The sequence below is a fragment of the Pristis pectinata genome, chromosome 3, assembly GCF_009764475.1.
Source record: "Pristis pectinata isolate sPriPec2 chromosome 3, sPriPec2.1.pri, whole genome shotgun sequence".
NCBI lineage: Eukaryota > Metazoa > Chordata > Chondrichthyes > Rhinopristiformes > Pristidae > Pristis > Pristis pectinata.
This window is the reverse complement of record NC_067407.1, coordinates 93,414,413-93,441,890: the sequence shown is the minus strand read 5'-3', so window position 1 is coordinate 93,441,890 and position 27,478 is coordinate 93,414,413. Positions and strand designations below refer to the sequence as shown.

The 27,478-nt window shown below is 43.7% G+C and overlaps 1 protein-coding gene across 4 annotated transcripts in view; it reads right to left on the bottom strand.

The window, feature by feature from the left end:
- Positions 1 to 9,978: 9,978 nt before the first annotated feature.
- sertad2b (SERTA domain containing 2b) overlaps positions 9,979 to 27,478 on the bottom strand; it is a 75,608-nt gene continuing 58,108 nt past the window's right edge. For 3 of the 4 annotated variants that reach the window (XM_052012804.1, XM_052012803.1, XM_052012802.1), the window contains one exon: positions 9,979 to 14,805. In XM_052012804.1, the coding sequence (XP_051868764.1) occupies positions 13,896 to 14,801 (906 nt within the window). In that variant the 5' untranslated portion in view covers positions 14,802 to 14,805 and the 3' untranslated portion in view covers positions 9,979 to 13,895. Of the gene's footprint in view, positions 14,806 to 21,900; positions 22,029 to 27,478 lie in introns of those variants that run through there. The other variant, XM_052012805.1, reaches the window with a different exon arrangement.

Here is a 27,478-nt window from a genome sequence, read left to right as displayed (position 1 = left end):
TACATCGAAACACAGTGAAATGCATCTTTTGTGTAGAGTATTCTGGGGGCAGCCCGCAAGTGTCGCCACACTTCCAGCGCCAACATAGCATGCCAACAACTTCCTAACCCGTACGTCTTTGGAACATGGGAGGAAACCCACGCAGACAAACTCCTCACAGACAGTAGCTGGAATTGAAGCCGGGTCGCTGGCGCTGTAGTAGCATTACGCTAACCGCTACACTAACTTGCACTCTGTTAGAGATGTGCCGTGATTGTCACACTTGTTCTCACCAATCCTCTCTCTTCTGAATCTACAGATTTAGCAATACGATCAACTTGTTCCCAAAAATGAAGTAAGGCTTGGATTTCTAGAATGTCTTTCAGTCTTGTGACATCACAAAATACTCCACAGTACACACTGGGGAGTGTGGCTGTCAGCTGAAGCACAGCTCTGCGTCAATGTTGTGGTTCAAGCCCTACTCTGGAGAGGCTGATAGTCCAACACAGAACCGTGTGGGCCTGCACTAGCAGAAGTGCCATCTTCTACCCTATTGTATGAACATTAATGTTCCATGGTACTGTTCTGGTGAGCCTTGATGCCTTGGCCAATAATTATACCTCAACTAATATTACTAAAAAAGATTAATTGGCCATGATAGCATTGCTTTTCTCAGAGTTCCTTGTGTGTGTGATGCATTGTTCCATTATGATACCGACTGCATTTTAGAATTAATTGTAATGTTGTTTGGAACAGTCTGTGATGGGTGCTTGTATAAAGGCAAGTCTTCTTACAGCTGATGAAGCACTTTTGAAGTAGTAGTAATACAGATGTAGAAGATAATACAGATGTTTATTTTTTTTTAGTGATCTTGCTGGAGGGATAAATCTTGGATGGGATACCAGAGGTAGCTCTCCTGCTTTTTGATGTTCAATATTCACCTGAGGAGGCAGAGAGAGCTTCGATTTAACATTATAAAGGTGATGGCAGCCTGGACATTAATGCACAAGGGGTCACAGCAGACACCCTGGGGAGCTCGGTCACCAGAACCTTTCTTGACCAAATGCCGGCTTCCGGCTCCAGAAACCTGGTGCAAATCGCAAAATTCACATGTCACTTCCAAGAGGAGGTATGTGAGAGCTTTGTGACTAGTTGAGTTGCAGAAGGAAGTACAGTTAGATGGAAAACACAAACTTACAACTGGAGCCTGTCTCCCAGGTTCCCCCACTGCCTCCCTCTCACATCAGAACTGAGAGGTCATGGTCAGTCCCAAATGGGGAGCCAGTGTGGTGTTAAGGGCTGCCTTCTGCTTTAAGAAGTTTGAACGGTGCAGGTTGGTACTGGAACACTGGAAGGCAGCAGCAGAGGTATTGGGAGTGGCAGCAGACACGTGAACTCAGATTGCAGTCAAAGAAATAATGCAGATAGACAGCCAACCTGTAGAGTCTTGCAATACATGGAGCTCCATTGCTGATGACAGAAACCCATTTACTCTCAGATCTGTCCAGTGATGGGTGGGTGAGAGCTGTTGAGAGGGGCAGCTCTTGACACATTGAAAGCATGAGGAATGGCACAAAAGCCTGTGGGGACACTGGGTAGGTCAGGCACCAACTTCGAGGAAGAGACGGACAGGTCAGCCTTTCAGTTGTGGTCCTTAACTTGGAACAGATTTCTAGATAGAGTAGGGGCCAGAACATCTTACAAATGAGTGGAAAAACAGTTGGGAACAAGGATTACATTTGTAGAATCTTTAATGTGCTGAGGTGCTTTACAGGTGCAGTTATCATGCAACATTTGACACTGCATCAGGTAAATATTAGGCCAAAGGCTGTTTAAAAAAATAGATTTTATGGAGCATTTTAAAAGAAGGGGGGAAGAGAGGGTTAGGGGAGGAAATTAAAGGCTTTAGGTACTGATAGCAGAAGGGGAGGAGTGCAGAGGTCATGGAGGCTTTAAACTGAGGAGGTTAAAAAGGTGTGGAGTCCAAGGAAGGATTTGAAAGCATTTTAATAATGAGGAAACATCTTAGGATGGTTGAATTCAGAAGGACCGAGCAATATCCATGTGCCTTGCAGGCTGAACTGAAGCTGTTCCTCATGTAGTACCACTGCAGCCCACATGATGGAGCTCCAACACCTCAGGATCAAATGATTGCTTGAGATCAAGAAGCCCAGCAACTCCATTGCCAGAAGACTGTGATGCTGTGCAGAATCCAACTGCTCGCCAGCTTTGTCCTGTGTAACACAGTTGCAAAGAATTCACTCTCCTGTTGAATGGACACTGTCCCCGCTCTACATTTTCAATATCCTTTCTATGACAGGGTAGTGACAGAGACCAGTATAACATCATAAACTGTGAACTAATCCTAAAACGTGTCACTGGCACATTAGACAAGCCACAGAGCGAGGTATTATTACAAGACTGCAAGTTGAGAGGGGCAGGGGGTGAGGTTGGTGTTTCAGGTAGGTGGGGGGGGGGGGGGGGTGGGTCAGTCGGTAGGCAGAAGGATTGGCTGAGGTTGGGTTCCTGGTGAACTCCTGAGATAACAGGAGACCTTTCTGTGATCTCTCCTTTCTCTTTTCCTCTCTCCCTTCTATTATTTTCTCATTGTTAATCTGTGCTTGTTGCTTCAACAAGCAATGTTGCATGTACTTTTCATCTTCCAGTTAAAGTTACTACTGTGTTTCATGTTGAATTTATTGGTCTTATATTATTTCCTTAAATAACACAAAACAGAAAATGCTGCAAACACTAAGCAGGTCAGGCAGTATCTACTGAAAGAGAAACCAAGTTAAACATGTCAGGTCAGAGACACCTCAGCAGAACAGGGGAAGAACCTTTGACCTGCAGCATTAACTCCATTTCCCCTTCCACAAATACTCCTTGACCTGCTGAGTGTTTCCAGCATTTTGTTTTTTATGTGTTGTGGCCCACACACCCCCCCCCCCACCCCCACCCCGTGAGCAGACTGGACGTTCATGTTTCAAGCATTGATACCGCCTGCATCCAGAGCAACATTCATCTACATCTTAGAACATAGAACATTACGGCACAGTACAGGCCCTTTGGCCCACAATGTTGTGCCGACATTTTATCCTGCTCTACGATCTATCTACTATATTGTTAACCAACTCTGTGTTACTGTTATGGCCATTCTATGGGAGCAATCAGAATTCCTGTGTAAGTGGCAGAGAAAGAGCACCATCTCACAAATTACCATCCACCCCATCAGCCACGCCCTGCCCCTCCTGCTTGGTGGCTAATGGGGCTACTGCTTTCCACAGTAGTCATTCATCATTGATCCCAAGGGACTGCTGAAGAAGGTGACCATTGCACTAATTAGCTTCCACTGGAGGGAGGGTGGTACAGCTGCCCAGAAGGTCCACAACTGGTGGACCATGGTTAGCTGTGAAATGAGCAGGGTCGCAGGTAACCCCAGGGTAACTCCCATGACTGGTCACACCCATCCGTGGCTCCTCAAGTATTCAGGGGGTAAAGGAGGAGGAAGGAGATGTGACAGGGTCTCGAGGTGGGTGAGGGTTGCTGCAGAATGCAACGACTGATTGCTCTGGTCGCCATGCCTTTGGATGAAGCCTCATTCTGACAGCAGTCTCACAAAGGCTGTTGTGTGCTCCAACACTGCCACAGTAAAAGGAGTCACGCAGAGTCCTCTCGTGGAACTTCTCCCAGCACGTTTCTCAGCTCGCCACCTATGTTGCTATTTTCCAAGCTCCAGGTGTTTATGTGCTGCATAGAACCCTCTGTTGAATCCATCAGGATGGACGAGAGCATAGGAGGGGTGACGTTGCCAGGCAGTGGAGGCACCCAGGTCAAAACTTCCCTGTACGTGGATGATGTCACCGTCTTCTGCTCGGATCCACGGTCAGTTCGCAGATTGATCAGCATCTGTGAGCGGTTTGAGTTGGCGTCGGGGGCCAGAGTCAACTGAAGAAAGGGCGAGGCCATGCTCTTCGGCAACTGGCCCGACCGATCCAATGTCCCCTTCATCGTCAGGTCTGACTACCTGAAGATGCTGGGGATCTGGTTCAGAGGGGCTGAGGCCTGTAACAAGAATTGGCTGAGCGGATTGGGAAGGTAAAACAAAAATTGGGTCTGTGGCAACAGCGTCCTCTGTCAATAACTGGGAAGAACTCATCAGGTGCAATGTGCTCTCAGGGCTGCTGTACCTGGTGCAGGTGTGGCCTGTTCCCTACTCCACTGCCTCGGTAATCACCCAGGCGTCTTCCAGTTTATCTGGGGGTCCAAGATGGAGCGAGACTGATGGGCCACACTGCGCATGTCACCAGAGAATGGGGGTAAAAGTGTACCCAATGTTGCCCTCATCCTGATGACCACCTTTGTGTGTGGCTGTATCAGTCAGTGTGTGGACCCAAAGTACGTGGGCACCAAGTGTCACTACGTGCCGAGGTTCCACGTGTCCCTGCTGTTGCGAAGGATAGGCCTGGCCCCTCTACCATGCAATGCCCTAATCAGCTGGACGTTGCCGCCCTACCTGTGCTTTGTGGAAGAGTTCTTCCAAATTAACACTTTTGACCACAAGTCCATCAGGTTGTGGTCAGCAGGGAACGTCCTGCAGACACTGTGGGTCAGGGATACTATGAATTTTGTGGGTTTGTTCCCTGAGCAAATGGTCCAAACCATCTGGTAGAATGGCCCATCGCCAGATTTGACCAGCAAGCACCAAGACCTTGCTTGGGCGAAGAGTGAGAAGAGCCCTCCCAATCAGAGATTTCCTCTACAGACGACACATCACCCCCAAGGTACGCTGCCCTTGGGATGGCTGCGGTGGGCAAGAAACGGTCACCCACATCTTTGCAGACTGTGGATTTTCTTAGGGGGTGTGGAGACGGATGCAAGGGTCCATGTCCCGGTTCATCCCCAGCAGCTGCGTGACAGAGGGCTCTCTGATCTACGGGCTGTTCCCAGGGACACACAGCGAGACAGACATCAAGTGCTGCTGAAAGTCATCAAGTCGGTGAAGGATGCCCTTTGGTCTGCCCAAACCTTGTTGGTCTTCCAGCAAGCGAAATGTCCATAAGGGACTGCTGCAGACTGGCACAGTCCAGGCTGCAGGAGTATGTCTGAGGGACGCACTGAAGCTCAGTGCAGCCAATGCTAAGGCTTTACGGGGAAAGACCACAGTCTAGGCTCCTTCTGCTATTGCACATGGAGGGGTAGAGTTGGGTGGGGAAGCCCCTCAAACAATGAAAGGGGTATCACCTCAGGGAGCTACGTGAGTGGCAATGGTGCTATGTTTGTGTGTTTTTTTAAAGTTTACACGACTGAATGTAACGACCATGAATGTAAGAGTTTTTTTGCACTGTTTCTCCCTTTGTATATATATTTTTATTATGAATAAAGTCTATTTTTGAAATTAAAAAAAGGTGTTGCAGGAAAATTATTAAAGAGTCATACTTTTGTTCTCTCCCTCATTCTCTATATTTATTCATCCACTTCTTGAAAAGAATTAACTAAAAATTATCCAAAAAAAAAATTGCTTTTCAGCAGAGCTCTGATGGTTAAGAAGGAATTGGAGCAGCCACACAGCACCTGAAGCCTTCGTCTCTGAGGTGAATGCAGGACATTAAATTTGCCAGCTTTCGGAGGGGCTGTGCACACATCCTAAGCATGTGTGTGCATGCAAATCAGTAACCTCACAGATTATTTTGGGGGTCCAGGGTCTTGCCCATCCCCCCCCCCCCCAACAAACTGCCAATTAATAGGATCACGGCTGATTCTTTGCATCATTGATCTAAGCTTTGAACGTACTCAAGACCAAGCATCCACAGGCTGAGAGGCTGAGAACACGAGCAAAAAACTTCCTCTTCATTTCAGTCCCAAATGTCAGACTAACCCATTCTCCTCAATGACCCTGCCTCGTTCTGGATATTCCTCCTGAGGAAAACAGTCTCTCTCTGCCTCCACCTTGTGAGGCCTTGAATAACGTTACACATTTCAATGAGATCACCTTGCATTCCTCTAAGCTCCAGAGGTTGTTGTTTAAACCATGAACGTTCAGATACACTATTTTGTTCTTGAACTAAAATGACGTTCACATTTTGTTCAATGTCCGCTCCTTTTTCCCTTCACTGACAAGTTGCCGTCTATTACTCTGACATCATTTCCACGTCAGAAGAAGATTGGACATCTGTGTTTGTCGCTTTTGCTGATTTTCCTCTGACCACCTGCCACAGCCCCGAATTTCACTGTCAGTGTCTGGCAATACATTTTGAGTTTCACTGACGTTTGTTCCGTTTCCTGGCTGCCTGTACTGCCCATTTCCAGTAAAACTCGTTCATACATACACCATCATTTATTAAAGTCCACTTTAAAGTCCAAGTATTTACATAACCAGCCTCCCTCCTTCACTCCAGAGTGGTCCTTTAACTATCTTTTCCACTCTTTGAATCTCCTTTGCATAGACTAACAATGTGAATCATTGGCAGATCCTTCTCTGCCAGAACAGTGTGTCTAAGTTGGTTACAGTGTTTTGCTTAGGAGATTTAATAAGAGTTTTCAGGTGCCAATGCAGGAGATAGAGTTGGTGAAAAATGCTGACAGAAGAGCTCATCTTGACCTCCAAAAATAAATTCTGCTTTTCTCTCGACCTCTCACTAAGGAAATAAAAACCCCAAGTTAATTTGGGAAGTTAACTGTTTGGGCCCTTTAATCTTGTTTGTGATTCACATATCGGTGACATTTGTTTCCAGATTTATGTGGGACCGACAGCTGTTCTGTACTTTTAGTTCCAGAGAACACTGCCACTCCTGACTTACTGTTTAGAAGCATTTGAAGGGAAGACATGGCAGTAAAACTGTTACAAGCATTGACCACCATCACAGCTTCTGTTATCTGAGACAGTAAAATGACAGTTTTCTACTCTCTATTGTCAACCACATTGGATATATTGATCTAGATTAATCATTCTGTACGCAGAAACATTCACACACAAATCGGTGGACCCACCCTATTAGAATTCATGTATGAAGCCAACAAAAATAATGTGAAAAGAACATTGACTCCAAGGCTAAGAATAGGAGAACTCTGATTAATAAAACTGTGGTTTGGATTAGGAACTGGGATTCTGTAATACAACTGTTTTATTCTTTATTGCATTGGGCTGGGGGTGGGGGTGGTAAGGGGAGGTGGTGAGGCCAGGCTGCACTATTTACATAAGAGACATTGGGCACAACTGCTGTTAGGAACCACAGAGCAGAAACTGACTACAGAGACATAAGAGATTCTGCAGATGCTGGAATCTGGAGCAACGCACAAAGTACTGGAGGAAATCAACAGATCAGGAGTTCCTCCAGCATTTAATGTGTGTTGCTGCAGGAACTTGCTACAGGAGAAAGAGGGAAAGAATGAGAAAGATACAAGATATTTATTTATTAGTCACATGTACATCAAAACACAGTGAAATACGTCTTTGTGTGTTACTGGGAATGTGCTGGGGGCAGCCCGCAAGTGTTGCCACTCTTCTGGCGCCAACATGGCATGCCCACAGCTCCTAACCTGTACGTCTTTGGAAGGTGGGAGGAAACTGGAGCACCCGGAGGAAACCCACGCAGACATGGGGAGAACGTACAAACTTCTTAGCAATGAAAGATTAATTTCCAGGCCATAGCTGTGAGCAAGTCTAGAAGAAGTATTAAGGACTGGTTGAACTAAATTTTTTTGTTTTGTTTTCTTGTTCTTCATAAAAATAATGGGGGAGGGAAGGAAAATTTAATCCAATTTTCTAATGAGGAATCAGTTTTCTTACCAATTGCCTGTAGGTAGACTGTGAGCCTGTAAGAATTGAGCAATGTCAAGAGTCTAAGAATGGAAGGGGACAAACTAGGTGGTCATGTGATGAAACCTCTGGGCACTCACTGCATGCTTTGAGGTTGCCATCTCTGACCAGGTAGACCAGAGGATACAAGGGGAAATAAGAATCATCACCAGTATTTGTGGGAGTGGTGGGTGGGGGGGGGGGGCGGTTGGGGTAATGGAATGATGTAATGGACGAAAGCAGAGGTGATTCTCTTGTTCCAGGCAGAGGACAGGACTTCCGATCGCTCCTTCACATCTGTCCCTGCGTGAATCAGAAGGTCACCTCATATCTCACACGTTCTTCAGGGTGCTGAGTATAGACAGACTTCTGCAGTGACTCCTGGTGATTGTGTGTCATTGAGCTGAGCTCCAGAAGTTATTAGGGATTGATGATGTGCTTTGACAACCCATACCCCAGTCGAGGATTTGAGAATGACCGTGCCCCATTGGTACAGCTCTGAAGAAACGACTAGAGTTCAATAGGAGGCTACAGAGAGGCAAAAGGAACTCACTCTGGGATGCAAATGAGTGGAACGGGGAATAAAGAGTATTCTGTTACAGTCTTCACTATGAGGAAGGGGGTCAGTGTACATTTGTTTTCAGGAACAATAACTGTCTACAGTTTCTGGGTCAGGTGTGTGGTGTATTATGACCATCTGGAGAAACCAGAGAGTAAAAATCCTTGAAGACCACAATTAAAAATTGGAGGACAAATTAAACAAAAAAAAGCCTAAGCTTCATTCACAGGAGCAGTATTTGAAACCTTGTACGATGGGGTGTTCTAATAGATGAAAGCATAGATAGAGAAAAGTAATTTCTTCTGGTGGGGAAAAGTGCAGAGCATGAAGGCAAAACCTTAACATTAAAGACAGACCATTCAATGCATTTCTGGGGAAAGACCACTTTACCCAAAGGTTTGTGGAAGTCTGCAGCTCACTCCCCAATAAAGCTGTTGATATTTCAACTCTGTTAACATAGAACAGTACAGCACAGGAACAGGCCATTCAGCCATGATGACCGTGTCCAAGCAATGTCAAGTTAAACTCCCTTATGCCTGCACATGATCCATATCACTCCATATTCATGCATCTATCTAAATGCCTCTTGAACACCACTATCATACCTTATTCCACCATTCTAGGCACCTACTACTCTGTGCAAAAATAACTTACCCTGCACATGCCCTTTAAACTTTCCCCCTCTCACCTTAAATGCACATCCTCTAGTATTTGATGTTGTCTAAAGGTTACAGAACCAAGGTGGGTAACTGGGAGTTATGATGCAGATCAGTCGGAACCCAAGTGAAAAGGGGGCTGGACAGATGGCCCCGCTTCCTAAGCAGAGATGCTGAACTTAAAATTATCACCGGGGTTTCAGTTATTAACAGAGTTTCCGGTTTTGGGCAGCCGTTGCTTGCAAAGGTGTGATGACAGTGTAGTGGTAGAGAAGCCCTCATTACAATGCTGGGGTTCAGATTGGGGAGGAAAAAAAAAACCAAGGTTGTTTCAACAGGAGATGCAATGTTCAAAATGATAAGGGGTTCTTAAATAAGATGAAGAGATAATATTTTCATCAGTGGATGAATCAGTAATTAGACTGGAAATCACGCCCAAAAGGCATTCGGGTTGCTGAGTTAATTGGCTAATTGCCCCCAGTGTGAGGGTGAGTGGTAGAATCTGGGGGGAGTTGATGGGAATATGGGGAGAATAAAAAAGAAATGGGATTAATGTAGAATTAGTGAAAATGGCCGGTTGATGGTTAGTGTAGACTCAGTGGGCTGAAGGGCCTGTTTCCTTGCTGCATCTCTCTACGACTCTATTACCAGCCCAAATACGATGGGAAGGATTGGATTGATTTATGCTTTTGCAAAGAAACGGGCTGTCAGACAGAGAAAGCCCGATCTGGAACAGTGGTGGAAGCCAAACCCATTATAGCTTTTAAAAGGAAAGTGAATAAATAATTCACAAAATAAACATTTCAACTGCTATGGGGAATGGGTCTAAGTGGAAGAGCTCTTTCAGTGAGTCAAGATTAGGAAGTCCCTGTGTACGTTATACTTCTAGGATACTGGATTCAACCTGGCTATTTCAGCACACGGTACTGTTTGAGTGCAGTCGTTTTAAATAAGAGAGCTTGGGAAAAGTAAAACGTTAGATTTTACAGTTTATTGTTGAATATAAAACTACAAAAGTAAGACTGCTCAATTTCACTTACATTTGTCCAATTGGATTTAATTACAGTTGTAATTATGTGAATACAGTAACCTTGCTTTCAGACGTATATGTTTGAAATATTGCATAGAAAAAGGCACAGCTCCGGGATCTGCGGCAAATTGCAGTGTTTCGGCCTCGGTAGAAGGGAGAAGCACTCTAGTAATTCTCATCAGAGAAAGCAGAGGCATTTCAATCTTTGAATACAGCTTCTACGCGTCCACACAAATTTACATTCCAAAAGCTGAATACATTCCTACTATACATACATTCTGTACACATTACAATCCGTTTTGCAGAGTCTGTTAGCTACTCATTAAAATAAATATATTTACACAAAGAATAAATAAGGTGTGGGAAATATCACAGCTCAACCAAAGTTTTTCTGCTCTTTCCTTGTTATCTTCCATCAACCGATGAGATCTTACTCTCTGGTCCTTCTAGTTTATACTGTATCTACCAGTTCTGTCCATACACTGTACAATTTACACAAAATATTTTATATACATGTATAATTTCTAAGTGACCACATTTGAGGGCTTTAAAAAATATACCCAATAAAGTGAAAGATTAATTTGGAATTCCAATACCTCTCCCCACCCAAGACAAAGGTCAGACATGATATAAACTGCATAGTGAATTTATTGGAAGGATTTTCTTGTTTGCTGAGCACAAAGCTTAATAATATACCAATGTATATCAAATAGGACTAAAAAGTCTGTACTTTATATTTTTCCTATAAAGGTATTGAAAGTGGCCACTTATGGTTTTGAGGGGAAAACATGATTTGTAAACATAAAGACTCTTTTTACTTCCAATCAATGGAAACTGTGCCAAGTTAAGCAAATCACTAGCTGTTCCTTCATTTTGTTTATGAAAGGTTTTAAATTTGCAAAATGAAAATCCAAGTATAGCCACAGTTACTGCAAGTAATCATTTCCACTGCAAGACCAAGAGCAGGATTTAAACAGATAATAATGTGGCAGAACATAAAACATAATTTAAAATTCTTAAATAAATTAATTTAAAGAGTTACTCCTAAATTAGCCATATGCATTGCAATATAGGTTGTAATCTGCACACAACTGCTATGGTACCAATGCAAAAAAAAAACAAAACTAAAAAACAAATGGTGTTATATAGTTGACAGCAGGTATGAGGCATTCCAATTATTTCAAAGCAATTTACAAGACAATTATTAAATACGCTTGTCTGTGCATAAACATAGGCTTTAAAAAGCATAATTACACTCAGTGTAAAAGTCATGCATAGAGATCTGCTTTTGCCTGAAACTTGATTATATGTGAAAAGCAATGGGGATGGGAGAAAAGGGAAGTTGAGGGGGGAAGGAAAGATGTGTGGGGAGCAGAAGAAATCCCTTCTTAAAAACTTGCTTTAATGGATGAATAACTCAAAAAAGCCAGTCGAACTGGAATTGCCAAGTGTTGTTATAAGGCTGGCTTCAGTTTCAGAGGCTTGAGGAAGGTTTATTCAGTCGCCAAGTTCTGCTCAAGTCTGTAGCAGAAAGATTTGTACTAAGTCACAGTAATACTGAAGTGAAGGGCACATCCTTAAAGAATGCACTCCTAACAACAGTTGTATTGATATTGTACATAGGCTTTTCAAAAAAAAAAGTCTGGGTTGGAGAATAAGTACTTTGCTTCACAAAATACATGAAAAATCTAATCTAATGCTGGTTCCTTGGACCTCTTTAAATTGACCACTTCTGACAAAAAGCTCACTTCAGCCTCACCATATTGCTGTACTTTATAGATTGAGCTAACGGATCTGCTGTCCAAAGATGCTTTGTAACCCTCCTTTTATACAATTTTTTTTTCCAAAAGCAGACACATTCATACAATGTGATTTTATTAATATATTAGAAGTAAAAAGCAGGGCTAGATTTATCTCTCCCAGATCCAGCTGTGGAATTAAAAATCTGTTTTGTAAGGCATTAACTTTAACTGCCTTCCCTGCTTCACATATATGAAAGCTCTCAATATAGCACCAAATTGTTGTGTTTACCTGGTATCTTTCATTTCATTCACTTGCATAGATGCACAGTGTCCTTTGGTGATCAAATGTCACGCAGATGCAAAGTGGATGTGTTTACAGTGCGAGAAATGAGACAGTTATGTTTTCAGATAAATTGATTAAAGAGGGCAGTGAGGGGGGTGATGAAATGGATTGGGAGCAGGAGAGGGATAAACAAATCAATACAAAAACCCAGATTAGCTGTGGGAAAGATGCTCACCTATATTCGCATGTAAATTGTACAGCAATGTGGTGAGAAAGGTTCCCCGTCCAATGGACACTGTACAAGTTGCTGGGTGATTTACTACACTCCGCCATTAGTTTTTCAAAAATGGAACTTGGGGTTTAACGTTTCAGAGTTTCTTGAATTTGCTACATTTATGCATTAATTATCTATCACACTCACCACGTAAAGTTAACTCTAGTAATTATCAGCATACATTGTTAATGCCATGGGAACTGTTAATGCCAATCAAGCTCTCTGGCCCAGAAAGTGAACAAATTAAAAAGAGTGAAGTTTCATTCCTTCAGGTTATTAAATATTGTTGGAGGATTTTTTAAAAAAATGTCAAATTATAATACTGATTTATTTTAATTTCATTTGTCTTTGCTTCCCTCTTGGACATAATCCAGTAATTCCATTCTTCTCTTTCCAGTTTTACTCAAATTCACTATCCTTTCCAGTCCCTTTTTTCTGTTTATTTCCTAATCCTTCAACCCTTTTGGTTAAGGAGGTAGACTATTGGTCCCATTATTCACCGAGGTCCCAGATGCTTGCTGCTCTTAACACATCATTATCAACTCACACTTCCAACAATTTATAGGGCAGGAAGTTTTAAACAGGCACTAACAAGTCTCATTAAACAGGTGAGTCGCGCGAGGTGCCTTTCTCCAACATAATCTAGGCTGCAAGTTAGAAACTTCGGTTTTAAACTAAATGACAAAATACTCAGCCACACTTTCAAGGAACACGCTGGGATGCTATACGCGGATGCATTAAAGATTTTGATAAATAAGAGGGAAAGAAATAACAATTAAGGTCCATTCTCTAGAATCCAGTTAAAGTACATCTCCTCTGCCCAATCCTTCTCCTTTTAAGCAAAACTGCACGTGTACAGCCTTGGGGTCCACTCAGAACCGTTGTAGACTTCAGTTACTTTTATATTCCCCTCAAATCCGGCACATGAACATTCAGTTTATCTTTTTGTATAAAAGTACAAGGTATTCTTGTTCATCTGAATTTAGCAGAGTATTGTGAGAGCACATCCTATCAAAATAGCTATCTGGTGTATAAAAAACAGCATCTTATAAAACAATATGATCAACTGCAGATCCTGTACAAAAATATAAAATAAACCTAAAGAGCAGGTTTAAAACAGCAACGGTCGCTTAGTAATGAATGGCTGAACTAAAACAACAGGAAGAATGTCACGACTTGCAGAGCCTGGCTTACCTTAAAATAACTCATGTGTACACATTTCATAATAATTCTGATATTACCTTTGTGCTCAGTGTGTTCATTGCACAATACTTCAGAATTGCCATGATACTGTCTGTGAAGACAACCTTGCTTTTAGCAAGTGTTCATAGATCATTCAGAAACAAAGCAGTGATGAACAAAATAACACTTAAAACCCTACGAGTGGACATACACAGATGAAGACACTCCCAACTCTACTGCAAACAATAACTAGTGTAATTGTTATTTTATATAGACAAGCAAAATGCATGCACACTGTTGTAAAAGTTGCAGCGACTCCATCACACTTAAAACAATAAAGGATGAACGATATCTGTAAATAAACTGTGTATAAAAAACTAGTCTTTTTTGTCATATCAAGACCCAACAAGAACCTCCATAATGTGGTCTAGTTCAGCGAGATCCATTTTGAAAGGCTGACTTGGAGTCACTGATTGATTGCTGTACGGAGATAAGGTTTTCAAGATATCATCTGCAGTGACAGTGGCCATTTTTGCACTAGGTCCAGTGGTAGGTGTGCAAGGATCAAAGTCATACATGGAGGTGTCAATGTCTGCAAATAAGATGTCATCAAGTGTCAAATCTGTTAGAAACCCTGTTGTGGTGATTTCAAAGTTGCCGGGCAATGGGTCTATGAGCTTTGTTTCAGATGGCTTGTTCTCCTGTATCTCCTCAGGCTTTTGATTGCTGAACTCACCGGAGTCACCTTTATAGTTTTTTGTACCAGTGGCAGTAGAAGTCGGGCACAGCTCCTCAATTTCATCCAGCGCAGAAGAGAAACTATCCTTCAGTGACTGGGCTGGCGATTTGCTTGTGCCCAGATCAACAGTTTGAGAGCTGCTAAAGGTGTCCTCCTCAAGCAAGGAGGCTGGTGTCAGGCAGGAGTCTGGTGATGTAGTGCTTACTAAACTTGTTGCTTGGATTGGAGGAGCAGAAAGGTGGCTGAACGCTGGCTGGACTTCTCTGTAATTATCATTGAGTGTGTCAGTGGACTGAGAAGGGGCGATGAACATGGGCCTCAGGCTACCTTCTCGCTTTAGTTCCTCCTGAATTCGTCTCAGCATATTGTTGATTAATACTGTCTTCTGCAAACTGGGTTCTGTTAAGGGCTGTTGATTGTAAAGTTTCATGAGGGAAATGTTGAAAATGGTTTGACGCTGTAATGTGTAAGACACCTTCGAAGAACCATGCCCAGAGGACACTTTGCCTTCCATCCCATCTTCATTTTCACTAAACTTTCGTTTAGCTCCTTTACCCAACATATATCTGAAAGGAAACAGAAACTAGGTATTAGAATAGAACATTACCTGATGAGTAATTTCAAGAATTTCAATTTAAATCTGTATTTTGGAGCTAAGGATTTAAGCAAGTAAGCCTTGATTTTCATATAAACCTGTAATAAACTGCTTAGAGACTTGATATTATTTTCCAAGATTTACAATTTTTATCTGATAGGTAATAAACAGCACCCCAATTCCGTCAATTTTTTTTAAATAAACTTTATTCATAATAAAAGACAAACTATATACAATTACAAAACAGTGCAAACCTTTACATTCTTGTACAAATCATTCATTAGTGTTACCTTTTTATATAGAAAACAGCACCGATGCCACACGTGTGGCTCCCTGGAAGCTACCCGGTCCCGTATTTACAATATTTAGGGGCTTTCTCCCTGTCCCTACCCCTCCCTCTCCAGTGGCAGAAGAACCCTAAGCTGTAGTCCTTCCCCACCGAGCCTTTGCGTTGGCTGCGCCCAGCTTCAGTGCGTCCCTCAGCACGTACTCCTGCAGCCTGGAATGTGCCAGCCGGCAGCATTCCCCTACGGGCATCTCGCAGTGCTGGAAGACCAACAAGTTTCGGGCAGACCAAAGGGCGTCTTTCACCGAGTTGATGACCTTCCAGCAGCAGTTGATGTCCGTCTGTGTGTGTGTCCCCGGGAACAGCCCGTAGGTCAGAGAATCCTCTGTTACACTGCTGCTGGGGATGAACCATGACAAGGACCCTTGCATCTTTCGCCACACCCTCCTCGCAAACCTACAGCCGGCAAAGAGGTGGGCGACCGTCCCGTCCCCAGCACAGTCCTCCTGGGGGCAGCGCACACTGGGAGTGAGGTTCCAACCATACAGGAAGGATCTGACTGGGAGGGCCCCTCTCACCACCAGCCAAGCGAGGTCTTGGTGCTTGTTGGTGAGTTCTGGTGATGAGGCGTTCTGCCAGATGGTCTGGACAGTCTGCTCAGGGAACCACCCCACAGTATCCATTGAGTCCTTCTCCTGCAGTGCCTGCAGGATGTTCCGTGCTGACCACTGCCTGATGGACTTGTGGTCAAAGGTATTGGTCTGGAAGAACTTTTCCATGAAGGACAGGTAGCGCGGCAGCGTCCAGCTGACTGGGACGCCGTGTGGCCATGGGGCCAGGCCCATCCTTCGCAACAGCAGGGACAGGTAGAACCTCGGCACGTAGTGACACTTGGTGCCCACCTACTTGGGTTCCACGCACAGCCTGATGCAGCCACAGACGAAGGTGGTCATCAGGAGGAGGGCGACACTGGGGACACCTTTACCCCCATCGTCCAGGGACTTGTGCATGGTGGCCCGTCGGACCCGCTCCATCTTGGATCCCCAGATGAACTGGAAGACGGCGCGGGTGATTCCCAAGCCAGAGGAGCGAGGAACAGGCCACACCTGCGCCAAGTACAGCAGCCCTGAGAGCGCCTCAGACCCGATGACCAAGTTCTTCCCAGTTATTGATAGGGAGCGCCGTTCCCACAGTTCCAGTCTCTGCTTCACCTTCCCAATCCGCTCCCGCCAATTTTTGTTGCACGCCCTGGCCCCTCCGAACCAGATCCCCGGCACCTTCAGATAGTCAGGCCTGACGGTGAAGGGGATGATGGATCGGTCGGGCCAGTTGCCGAAGAGCATGGCCTCGCTCTTCACGCGATTGACTCTGGCCCCTGATGCCAACTCAAACTGGTCGCAGATGCTGATCAATCTGCGAAGTGACCTCTGGTCCAAGCAGAGGACGGTGACGTCGTCCGTGTACAGGGAAGTTTTCACCTGGGTGACCTCACTGCCTGGCAACGTCACCCCTCTGATGCTCTCGTTCCTCCTGATGGATTCGGCAAAGGGTTCTATACAGCATACGAACAAAACAGGGGAGAGAGGGCAGCCCTGCCTGACTCCAGACTTGATGGGGAAGCTGTCTGTTTCCCACCCATTGATTTGGACTGCGCTACAGATGTCTGTGTAGAGCAGTTGGATCCAATTCCTGATTCCCTCCCCAAAGCCCATTTTGGAGAGCACGTCCAGCATGTACGTGTGTGATACCCTGTCGAAGGCCTTCTCCTGGTCCAAGCTGACCAGGCAGGTGTTCAGCCCTCTGTCCTGCACGTAGGCAATGGTATCCCTGAGCAGCACGAGGCTGTCAAAGATCTTCCTGCCAGGTACAGCACAGGTTTGGTCCGGGTGGATCACCTGTCCCAGAGCAGACCTGACCCTGTTGGCGATGGCCTTGGTCAGGATCTTATAGTCCACATTCAACAGTGAGATGGGTCTCCAATTTCTGATGTCTGCCCTCTCCCCCTTCTGCTTGTAGATGAGGGTGATGGTGCCCTTCCTCATAGACTCTGACATACTGCCAGACCAAAGCATAGCATTGTACACTTCCAGCAGGTCCGGGCCCATCCAGTCCCACACCCTCAAATGTCAAAGTGGAACCGCAATCTCCAGGACAAGAAGTCCTAAGCTTCAGTCCCAGTCAGATCATAACTGGATTTAGCCACAGCACCTTAAGGTAGTGCAGAGATAGTTGGAATATCAGCATACACACACACGCGCACGCACACACACACACACACACCTTAGTTGTTAAAAAAAAGTCAGTAGATATTGCTAGAAATCTACCATTGACTGGGTAGGAATCATGATTTGAACAGCCCAAGCTCCTTATATCATTACTGAATAGGAGATACCTGGGAGTAAATTGATATTGGTTGTAATATAATACACAATGTACCAAACAGTATCACACATTACAAATCAGAAGCTTAGGAGCTACCCTAAACATAGAATTAGATAATTACCTTGAAATTGTTAACAGGGCAGAGAACTTTATAGATGTTCTTGAATTCTGACATTATTTTGAAGATATAAACACTCTGTTCCAGTGTACTTCAAGTCACAACTGACAAATGCATTTAACAGAGACTGCCAAATTCAGAGAAAAATGTGCTATTCGTTGCATGGAAGCACTACCAGCAGAAAGACTCTGGTACACCCAGTACCAGAGAAGAGTCAATGAAATGCAGGTCTCTCATACATCTGAAAATTAATTTTTTCCCCTGTAGGATAAATTGACTGGTTCAGCAGATTGTTTCAAAGCACCCTTTAGTACTGATTGAAATTACTTGTACAAAGACAGAATATTCTCCAATAAAGAAATTTTTACTGATTATTCAACGCTGCAGAAGAAACTATTTAGATAAATGTTCTCAGAGTGCCTCAAATTAAGGATCTGTTTACTGTTCTACAGGAGACCTGTTGCTAATAACAGGTGTGTTTCAACAACTGTTCAACCAAAATTTGTTAGAAGTGGATGAAAGAATGTTGCTGCTTTTGAGCTTTATGAATATGTAAAAACAAATACCTCGGTATAGTTTGGGAAAAACGCTTCCAAACTTTTAATTTGATACAGAATACTGCTGGGATATTGACACCATATCAGCCACCGGAAGAGAAGCAGGCAGGAATTCCCCTTCAAATTCAATGCTTTTTAAAGAACGGTTGCTGTTGTAAACTCTACAATACTGTAGTACTTAAAATACAGAGTTGTATTAATATTTCTAACAATCTTAAAATTTCTCCAGCAAACGAGTTTTTCCAACAGAAATATATAATTAGTGAATCGTGTTTTAACACTTCTCTTGTTTGATAAAATGCTTGAGACAACAAAATTATTGGCACCTTACTGGAGTGCTTAAATAACACTTCTATTTCCTGGTCTCGGTACCCAGTCATACATCTAAATATAACCAGCTACTATTCTATGGCAATCTTGACAGAATTGCAGTAGACCATGCTAAATCCATTTGTGCAATGTTCATGCTCTCGTACATCGGCAGTGGAACATTTCACTTCATTTTGAATTAATTCAGACTTCAATGTGCTGAAAATATTCGGCACGCTCTGTGCAGTAACTTTCCCTTCGTCCACCAATCTCAACAAAAGTATCTCTGGGTATAAAAATCTCACTGTCCTCTTGCTGTTTTTTTTTTAAAATGGTCAAGTGAATTAGTGAAAGTCCATATTCTACAAAACAGCTCTCAGAACCTCAAATGTATGACATTTGTGGAATTAACACTGGAGTGCATTCTGTAGAAGTAAGTGTGCAAGTAAAGATGCCCAGCAGTTCATCCAGAGAAGAGCTGGAGAGTGGCATGGAGTTGGGAGAAGCATGACTAAACATAGATTAGTCAAAAAAAAATGATAAACTGACCAGTACAATTTTGAATTCATTCTGGGCACAATTAGCTAATTGAACCCAAAGGAGGAACTCTGCCCTCCTTTGGTTTTTGCCCTTGGTTCAAATCCATTTCATTCTGATTCCATTACTGGCATCAAGCATGCAACCAGCATTGACATTTGGCTTAGAGTGGAGTGGGACACAAAGTCAACAGCGACATTCCCCTGCCGTAGGATGGATATGTATCAGCAATACTTATAAATAATATACAGAAGTTCAGAAGTGTTAGACTCTTCAGATAAAAGATACAACAAATCACTGCATTCTCAGCCACAGCAAAGTGATGGCACCCCAAACTGTGCCACAAGGTCGTAGCTTCAAGTCCCACTCCAACTGACCCAAAAATTAAGCTGACCCTTCAGTGCAGTATTGAGGGTTCGAGCACAGTGTGAAATGCAGAGTTAGAGCAGATTCTGCTCTAACTCCATCTACAAGTTTGCAGATGATACCAAAGTAGTGGGCCGTATCACAAATAACGATGAGTCGGAATAGAGGAAGGAGAGAGAGCGCCTCGTGACATGGTGTCATGACAACAACCTTTCCCTCAATATCAGCAAAACAGAAGAGCTCGTCATTGATTTCAGAAGGGGGAGAGGGGCGGTGAACATGCACCTGTCTACATCAACGGTGCTAAGGTAGAGAGGGTTGAAAGCTTCAAGTTCCCAGGAATGTACATCACCAATAGCCTGTCCTACTCCAACCACATAGACGCCACGGCCAAAAAAGCTCACCAGCGCCTCTAATTCCTCAGGAGGCTGAAGAAATCTGGCACGTCCCCGTCGACGCTCACCAATTTTTAATCAATGCACCATAGAAAGCATCCTATCTGGATGCATCATGACTTGGTACTGTATCTGTTCTGCCCAGGACCGCAAGAAACTGCAGAGAGTTGTGGTCACAACTCAGCACATCACGGAAACCAGCCTCCCCTCTGTGGACTCGGTCTATATTTTTTGCTGCCTCGGTAAAGTAGCCAGCATAATCAAAGACCCCACACACCCTGGACATTTCTCTCTTCTCCCATCGGGCAGAAGATATAAAAGTCTGAAAGCAGGTACCACCAGGCTCAAGGACAGCTTCTATCCCACTGTTTTATAACTATTGAATGGTTCACTGGTACAAAAGATGGACTCTTGACCTCACAATCTACCTCGTTATGACCTCGCACCTTATTGTCCACCTGCACTGCGCTTTCTCTGTAGCTGTGACACTTCATTCTGTACTCTGTTATTGTTTTACCTTGTACTACCTCAATGCACTGTGTAATGAATTGATCTGCATGAACAGCATGCAAGACAAGTTTTTCCACTGTACCCCAGTACATGTAACAATAATAAACAAATTCCAATTGCTGACTTTCAGATAAGGTATTGAACTGGAGATCTGTCTGCACTCTCAAGTAAGCACAAAGGATCCAAAAGGTCTACTTCAAAGAGGAAGAAGGGCCTTATTTTCAATATTCTGTGCAGTGTTTTACCCCTGCATCAACATCATAACCACACATTATTTGTTGGTTATTACCTTTCAGTTTGTGGGAGCTTGCTGGGTACAAGTTGGCCACTGCATTTCCAACATATAACAAGGTGACTACATTTCAAAAGGTCTTTAGGATACGAGGTTGGAAAAAATGCAAGTCTTTTTTTTACATAAACCAGCAATATTATTGCAAGCACTTGTTTCATAAATGTTCATATCAGCTACAAAGATAAAGTAATACAAGTTTCAAAAAGTCAAAAACAAATCCACAAGTGATGATCTTGCAAACCCCATACTTTAGTCATAATTTACAGTTGTTAACTATTCTCAAACTTAAGTTAGTTTTTAAACCTCAGAATATAGACTAGAAAAATAAAGTATAGGAAATTGAAACTTTCTGAACACAGATTACAAACATCATTAACTGACAAGAGGAAAGAATTTTGACACTGGTTTCCTGAACATTTTAAGTTGCTGCTTGTAATTTTAATATGAGGTAAGATTTCCTGTAGACGTACCAACAGTTCACTAGTACTTGACAAAGGAACAATTAGACCAAAGGTTCCCAAACTTCTTTTTTGCTGTGACCCATTTCAGAGATCTTTGTTCATTCTGTGTGCACACCCATATTCTTCACCAATACAAATTTTATAATTGCACCGGCCACCCACCCCCCTTCTAACTTTACCCATTTGAAAAGCTAAGTATTAAATCAAAGGGGTGACTGCAGAATTTGAAGAGAAAGATCAAGAAACTCAAGCAGTGATTCCAAACCTACAAGTTTAAACTGTGAGAATCTTTTCAGCACTTGTTAAGTAATCTTGGCATAAAACTAAATCAATGGATTTTTAAACTAACCAACAGAGGTTAGTAGATTCCTTAAAGTCTCTTGCCCTCCATCAGCACTGGCAGAAAGGTAAAGGTCAATTGGCACACATGAAATTGCTGCTACACTTTTGCTGAGGCAATGCCTGTGAAATTTGTCCACAAACAGTTTCTATTGTAACTACAATTCTGCAAAGCTGCTTAGACTCTCCTGTCTATAGTTTCTACTGAACTCCCATGTCAGTGTAAAAATGCGCTTCCCTCTGTTTCTCTAAAAGGACCAACAGCTGTGGTGTAGGAACTTCATGAAGGAAATTTGGGGAGCAAAGTTTGAAGTGTTTTCCTGACACCTTGTACCTCCAGCAATTCAAAAAGTTAGTCAAAGAGGTCTCTACTTGAGGACTTTTTCCATGAAATTCAACTCTAACCAGAAGAAAATGCTGGCCTGCTTTCACTACCAACAATAAGAGAATTCATCTCCTACAGGAAGGAAACGCAAACATGAGAATGGACATAAATCATGGTTACAGAACTTACTGCACCAGGAGCCAGCTTCTTAATTCAGCTTGTCCTTTGCAAGAACTCTAAGTGAAACCTCAGCCCATAGTTAGATTATCTAGGGTAGGACGTTGTTCAGTTCTGTAGCAGGGAAATCTCTGTCACCGCACCCTGCAGATGCATGCTGTGCATTTTTTAGAAGTTATTCACACACATGTTGCAACTACCGTTCAACGATTGGTTGCTAAAGTTCAAAGGTTGAATGAGTTTAAGGAGGGGCTGCTCTGACTCTGCAGTGCACCAGCTGCCTGTTATCCTGTGCAACCAAGCTCTAACAGTGAACCCAGCTTTTCAGTGCCTAAATCTGCTGATTCGAACACTTTAAAAGGAAACTCCTAAATACAAAGAGAAGCAAACTGCTAACAGTTTCTGCCATAGTGCCACAAACTGGGTGATAAGGCAGTTCCTGAAGCTGCAGGCATCTTTCTTTATATACAAGATGAGATGAGATATCTTTATTAGTCACATGTACATCGCAACACATAGTGGAAAAAAATATATATATAAAAAATGTGTGCAAACCAGCCCTCCAAGACTGGAGATTAATCTACCAGACATTGCACCAAACACAGATTTAAGATTATGGAGAGGCTTCAAAGGATGAATTAGAGAGGTTTCCACTACTCTGGCAGATGGGATGGGGAACTAAAAATAGGGGCCTAGGTTAGATATTGACAGTGACTGGGGTTTGATCCTGACCCCAGCTGTTGTCTTTGTGGAATTTGCACATTCTCTCCCTGACCATACAGGTTTCTTTCCAAATCCCAAAGACGTTCTGCTAGGTTAATTGGCGACTGCAAATTACTCCTAAAGTGTGCAAGTGGTAAAAAGAATCAAAAGGCAAGTTGATGGGGATGCATGAGAGAGAATACGTTACAGGGGTAGGGGGAAGTAAGGAGAGGGGAAAATGGGATTAATGAGATTTCTTCTCTGGGAGTTGACACTGATCTAATGGGCTGGAGACACAAGAGATTGCAGACGCTGGGATCTGACAGAAACTACTGGAAGAAACCAGCAGGTCAGGCAGCATCTGTGAAGGCAAAGGAATAGTTGACTCTTTAGGTCGAGGCCTTGCATCAGGACTGAGAATGTAAAGGGGAGATAGCCAGTATAAAAGAGGTGAGGCGAAGCAGGAGCTGGCAAGTGATAGGTGGATCCAGGTGGGGGGGGGGGGGGGGGGGGCGCGCGATGGTGGGTTGATGGTGGAGGGAGGAGGGGAGATGGTGACAGAGGTTGGGAGGTGATTTTAGTGCAGTCAAAGGACTGTGGATTATGAAATCTGATCAGGAAGGAAGACTGAGCGGAATCAGACAAGGGAGGGATGGTGGGCAAAAAGGGAACAGTTTGGGGGGGGGGGGGGGGGGTGGTGAGAACAGGGGACCAGGTGCGTGGATGTGTGTCCGTTGATGGGCACAAAAATCAAACCTGCAGACAGTTGAAGTCTGAAACAAAAAGCAGAGTCAACATTTCAGGTCAAAGACCTTTCTTCCACTCCTACACATGCTGCCTGACCTGCTGAGTGTCTCTGGCATTCTCTGGCAATGGGTGTGAGCAATAACTGATAACGAGATGGCAGGGTGGGGTGGTCTGAGGATTACCGTGTTTTGTGACCAAATGGTGAGAAATTAGGGTGGAGCTGCCCAAGGCCAGATGTGTGTAGAAGCAAGTATACGGAAATACATTGATGAATTGTGGACCAGAGCGATCAAAGGATAGAGGTGTTGGGCAACAATGAAACAATGAGGTAAACAATGAGGTAACCATGAGGTAATACAATGAAATTTCCCAAAATCGGTCCCAAAACTGGGCAAGTTAGCAGGGGTTGTTTGTGAACTACGTCCTCCAGAGCACATGCATGTGGCAAACCTGCTCACAGGTCCTCCCCATCCTCCCACAAAATCAGCTTCAAGTGAAACTCAGGGGAGCCAGGAAGGATTCGACCCCAGGCCATTCAGCCTCTCTCCTTCCTACAGGGGCAGTACAATGAAGCAATTCCACAGCAGATGGCTCCACACAAAATGGAAAGCTCACAACTTTCAGTAAGGGGTGCCTTTAATCTCTCATTCTCTTTATGCACAGCTTTTAACGTATTAAAAAAGTTGAGAACATTGTTCCAACTGCTCACTAACAGAACAGGTTACATTCAACAGGACTGGCACCATCAGGACTTTTACTCTTTGATCTCATAAGGCAGTCTTACCCGTTGAAATGGGCCATTGTACAAGGCTGTTATTTTGGATCAGGATTTGATCTTACAATCTGAGAACCAGACAGTGTTATCAACTGAGCCTTGGCTGGAAGCAGGATAAAGAAGGGGAGAAAGGAATGGTGTTGTGACAACAATCTTTCCCTCAACGTCAACAAAAGAGCTGGTCATTGACTTCAGGAAAAGGGGTGGTGTACACGCACCTGTCAATGGTACTGAGGTCGAGACGGTTGAGAGCTTCAAGTTCCTAGGAGTGAACATCACCAATAGCCTGTCCTGGTCAAATCACGTAGATGCCACAGCCAAGAAAGCTCACCAGTGCCTCTACTTCCTTAGGAGACTAAAGAAATTCGGTAGGTTCCCTTTGACACTCACAAACTTTTATCGATGCACCATAGAAAGCATCCTATCTGGATGCATCACGGCTCGGTATGGCAATTGCTCTGCCCAGGACCGAAAGAAACTGCAGAGTCGTGGGCAAAGCCCAGAGCGTCACGGAAACCAGCCTCCCCTCCTTGGACTCTTTACCTCTCGCTGCCTTGGTGAAGCAGCCAGCATAATCAAAGACCCCACGCACCCAGGTCATTCTCTCTTCTCCCATCAGGCAGAAGATACAGGAGCCTGAGGGCACGTACCACCAGGCTCAAGGACAGCTGCTATCCCACTGTGATAAGACTATTGAATGGTTCCCTTATATGATGAGACGGACTCTGACCTCACGATCTACCATGTTGTGACCTTGCACCTTATCGTCTACTGCACTGCACTCTCTCTATGGCTGTGACACTTTACTCTGTACAGTTATTGTTTTTACCTGTACTACCTCAATGCACTCTGTACTACCTCAATGTAACTGCACTGTGTAATGAATTGACCTGTATGATCGGTATGCAAGACAAGTTTTTCCCACTGTACCTCGGTACAAGTTACAATAATAAACCAATACCAACAGGCAGACACGCTGATGGGTTTGTCTGAAGCACTGTGGGGAGCAGTTTGTGTGGAACAGATTGACTGGAAAGACTAGATGGATCAAATGGCTGGTTTTAACCCTTGACATTCGAGGGTGCCTTTTTCCAAATTCTCACCCAAGTTACATCTCAAGTCACAATGTTTTTGAGCAATTTGACGTAATAAACAGAGCACTAAAAGGGCAGCAAAATACTAAGCTCAGGTTCTGCCTTTGGACAAATTAGGCTGGATCTCTCAAGTCTCAATATATGTGTGCTCTGTGAGATGCCAGATTATTAGAGGGTACATTTTCTTGTGATTAGACGATCCTAGTAATCAGAAACCATTCCTCAGAGGCAATGAAGAAAGGAGAATTAGGAGAAAGAGACATTGGCTTTAAACTGGAGCTATGAAATACAGGGGTGTGTTGGGAAGCAATTCTTCATTCAAAGGACAAGTGAAAACCTAAAACTCTTCCACCAGAAAAGAAACAAACAGTGTGGAGATCAAGTTAAAATGTCAAAATTGAGATTTTTATTGAGGGGGTGTATTGGGGGGGGGGGGGGAAAACAGATTCATTCTGCCACATTCTAACTGAATTACAGGAAACCTTGAGGGGTTGAATGGCCTCTTCTGGTTCCTAGCTGTTCTAGGACCTGCAACAACACAAACATGTACTTATAGGCACACAGGGCAATGTTTGCTAGGGAGTCTAAACACATTCTGACTTCAACATTAAGGTTGATCGAATTTGGCTGGATTCAAATGGGTATTTCAATTCAATTCTTATAGATCTCTTATCAAAAGTGTCTTGTGTGACAAGCTCAACTCGATTTGATCATGGATTGCCTTTTCTTGTAAAGAACAGGCTTAGAAATAATGGATCATTTTGACAATATTATTACAGAGGGGCAGTTTCACTTTTTGTTAAACATTCCACTGTCTACTTTTTCAAACTCATGCTTGCAAAGGTCGATTGGAGTCGGTTGTTTGCGGGCAAAGGGACCACAGGCAAGTGGGAAGCTTTTAAAGTTGAGAGAGTGAGAGCTCAAGGTCTGCATGCTCCTGTTAAAGTGAAGGGCAAGGTTGGTAGGAGTCAGGAACCCTGCATGTGAGGGAGATTGAGGCCCTGGCCAAGAAAAAGGAGGGGACATGGGTCAGGTACAGCAGTTGGGATCAAGCGAATCCATGGATGAGTATAGCGGATGCAGGAATGTACTCAGGAAGGAAATCAGGAGGGCAAAAAGGGGGCAGGCCATAACTTTGGCAGTGAAGATTTAGGAAAATCCAAAAAGAGATTTTATGTGTATTAAGGGAAAAATAACTAGAGAGAGAGTGAATAGAACTCCTCAGAGACCAAAGGGGACACATTTGTGTGGAGACACAGGAGACAGGCAAGGTCCTTAACGAATATTTCTCCTCTTTTTACTGTGGAGAAAGACATGAAGATTTCAGAACTAGGAAAAATAGGGAGGTCTTGGGGATAATCCACATTACAGTAGAGGAGATGCTGGATGTCTTAAAAGGTATCAAAAGCAGACATATCTCCAGGGTCTGACCAGGTATGTCCAAGAGCACTGTGGGAGGCTAGTGAAGAAATTGCGGGAGGCCTGGCTGAGATGTTTGCATCATCGTTAGCCACGGGTGAGGTGCCGGGAGACTGGAGGGTAGCGAACGTTGTGCCTTTATTTAAGGAGGGCAGCAAAGAAAAACTTGGGAACTATAGACCAGCAAGTCTAACCTCTGTTGTGGGCAAGTTACTGGAGAGAATTCTGAGGGATAAGATATACGTACATCTGGAAAGATAGGGGTTGATTTGGGGCAGTCTGAAGGCTTTGTGCATGGGAGATCATGTCTTATGAACTTGATTGAGTTTTTTGACGATGTGACCAAGAAAGTTGATGAGGGCAGGGTAGTAGATGTGGTTTATATGGACTTCACTAAGGCCTTTGATAAGGTTCCACATGGTAGGCTGCTCTGGAAGGTCACATCACATAGAATCCAAAGAGAGCTGGCTAATTGGGTACACAATTGGCTTGATGGTAGAAAGCAGAGGGCAATGGTGGAAGGTTGTTTCTTGGACTGGAGGCCCATGACTAGTGGTGTGCCTCAGGGTTGGTACTGGGCCCATTGTTGTCTGTCATCTATATCAATGATTTGAATAAGAATGTACAAGGTATGGTTAGTAAGTTTGCTGATGACACTAAAATAGGTGGTATAGTGGACAATGAAGAAGGCATTCAAAAATTACAGGGGGATTTTGACTAGCTGAGAAAGTGAGCCAAGGAATGGCAAATGGAGTTTAATTTGGATAAGTGCAAGGTGTTGCATTTGGAAAAAGTTACATCCAGGGAGGACTTTCACAGTAAACGGCAGGACCTAGGAGTGTTATAGAACAAG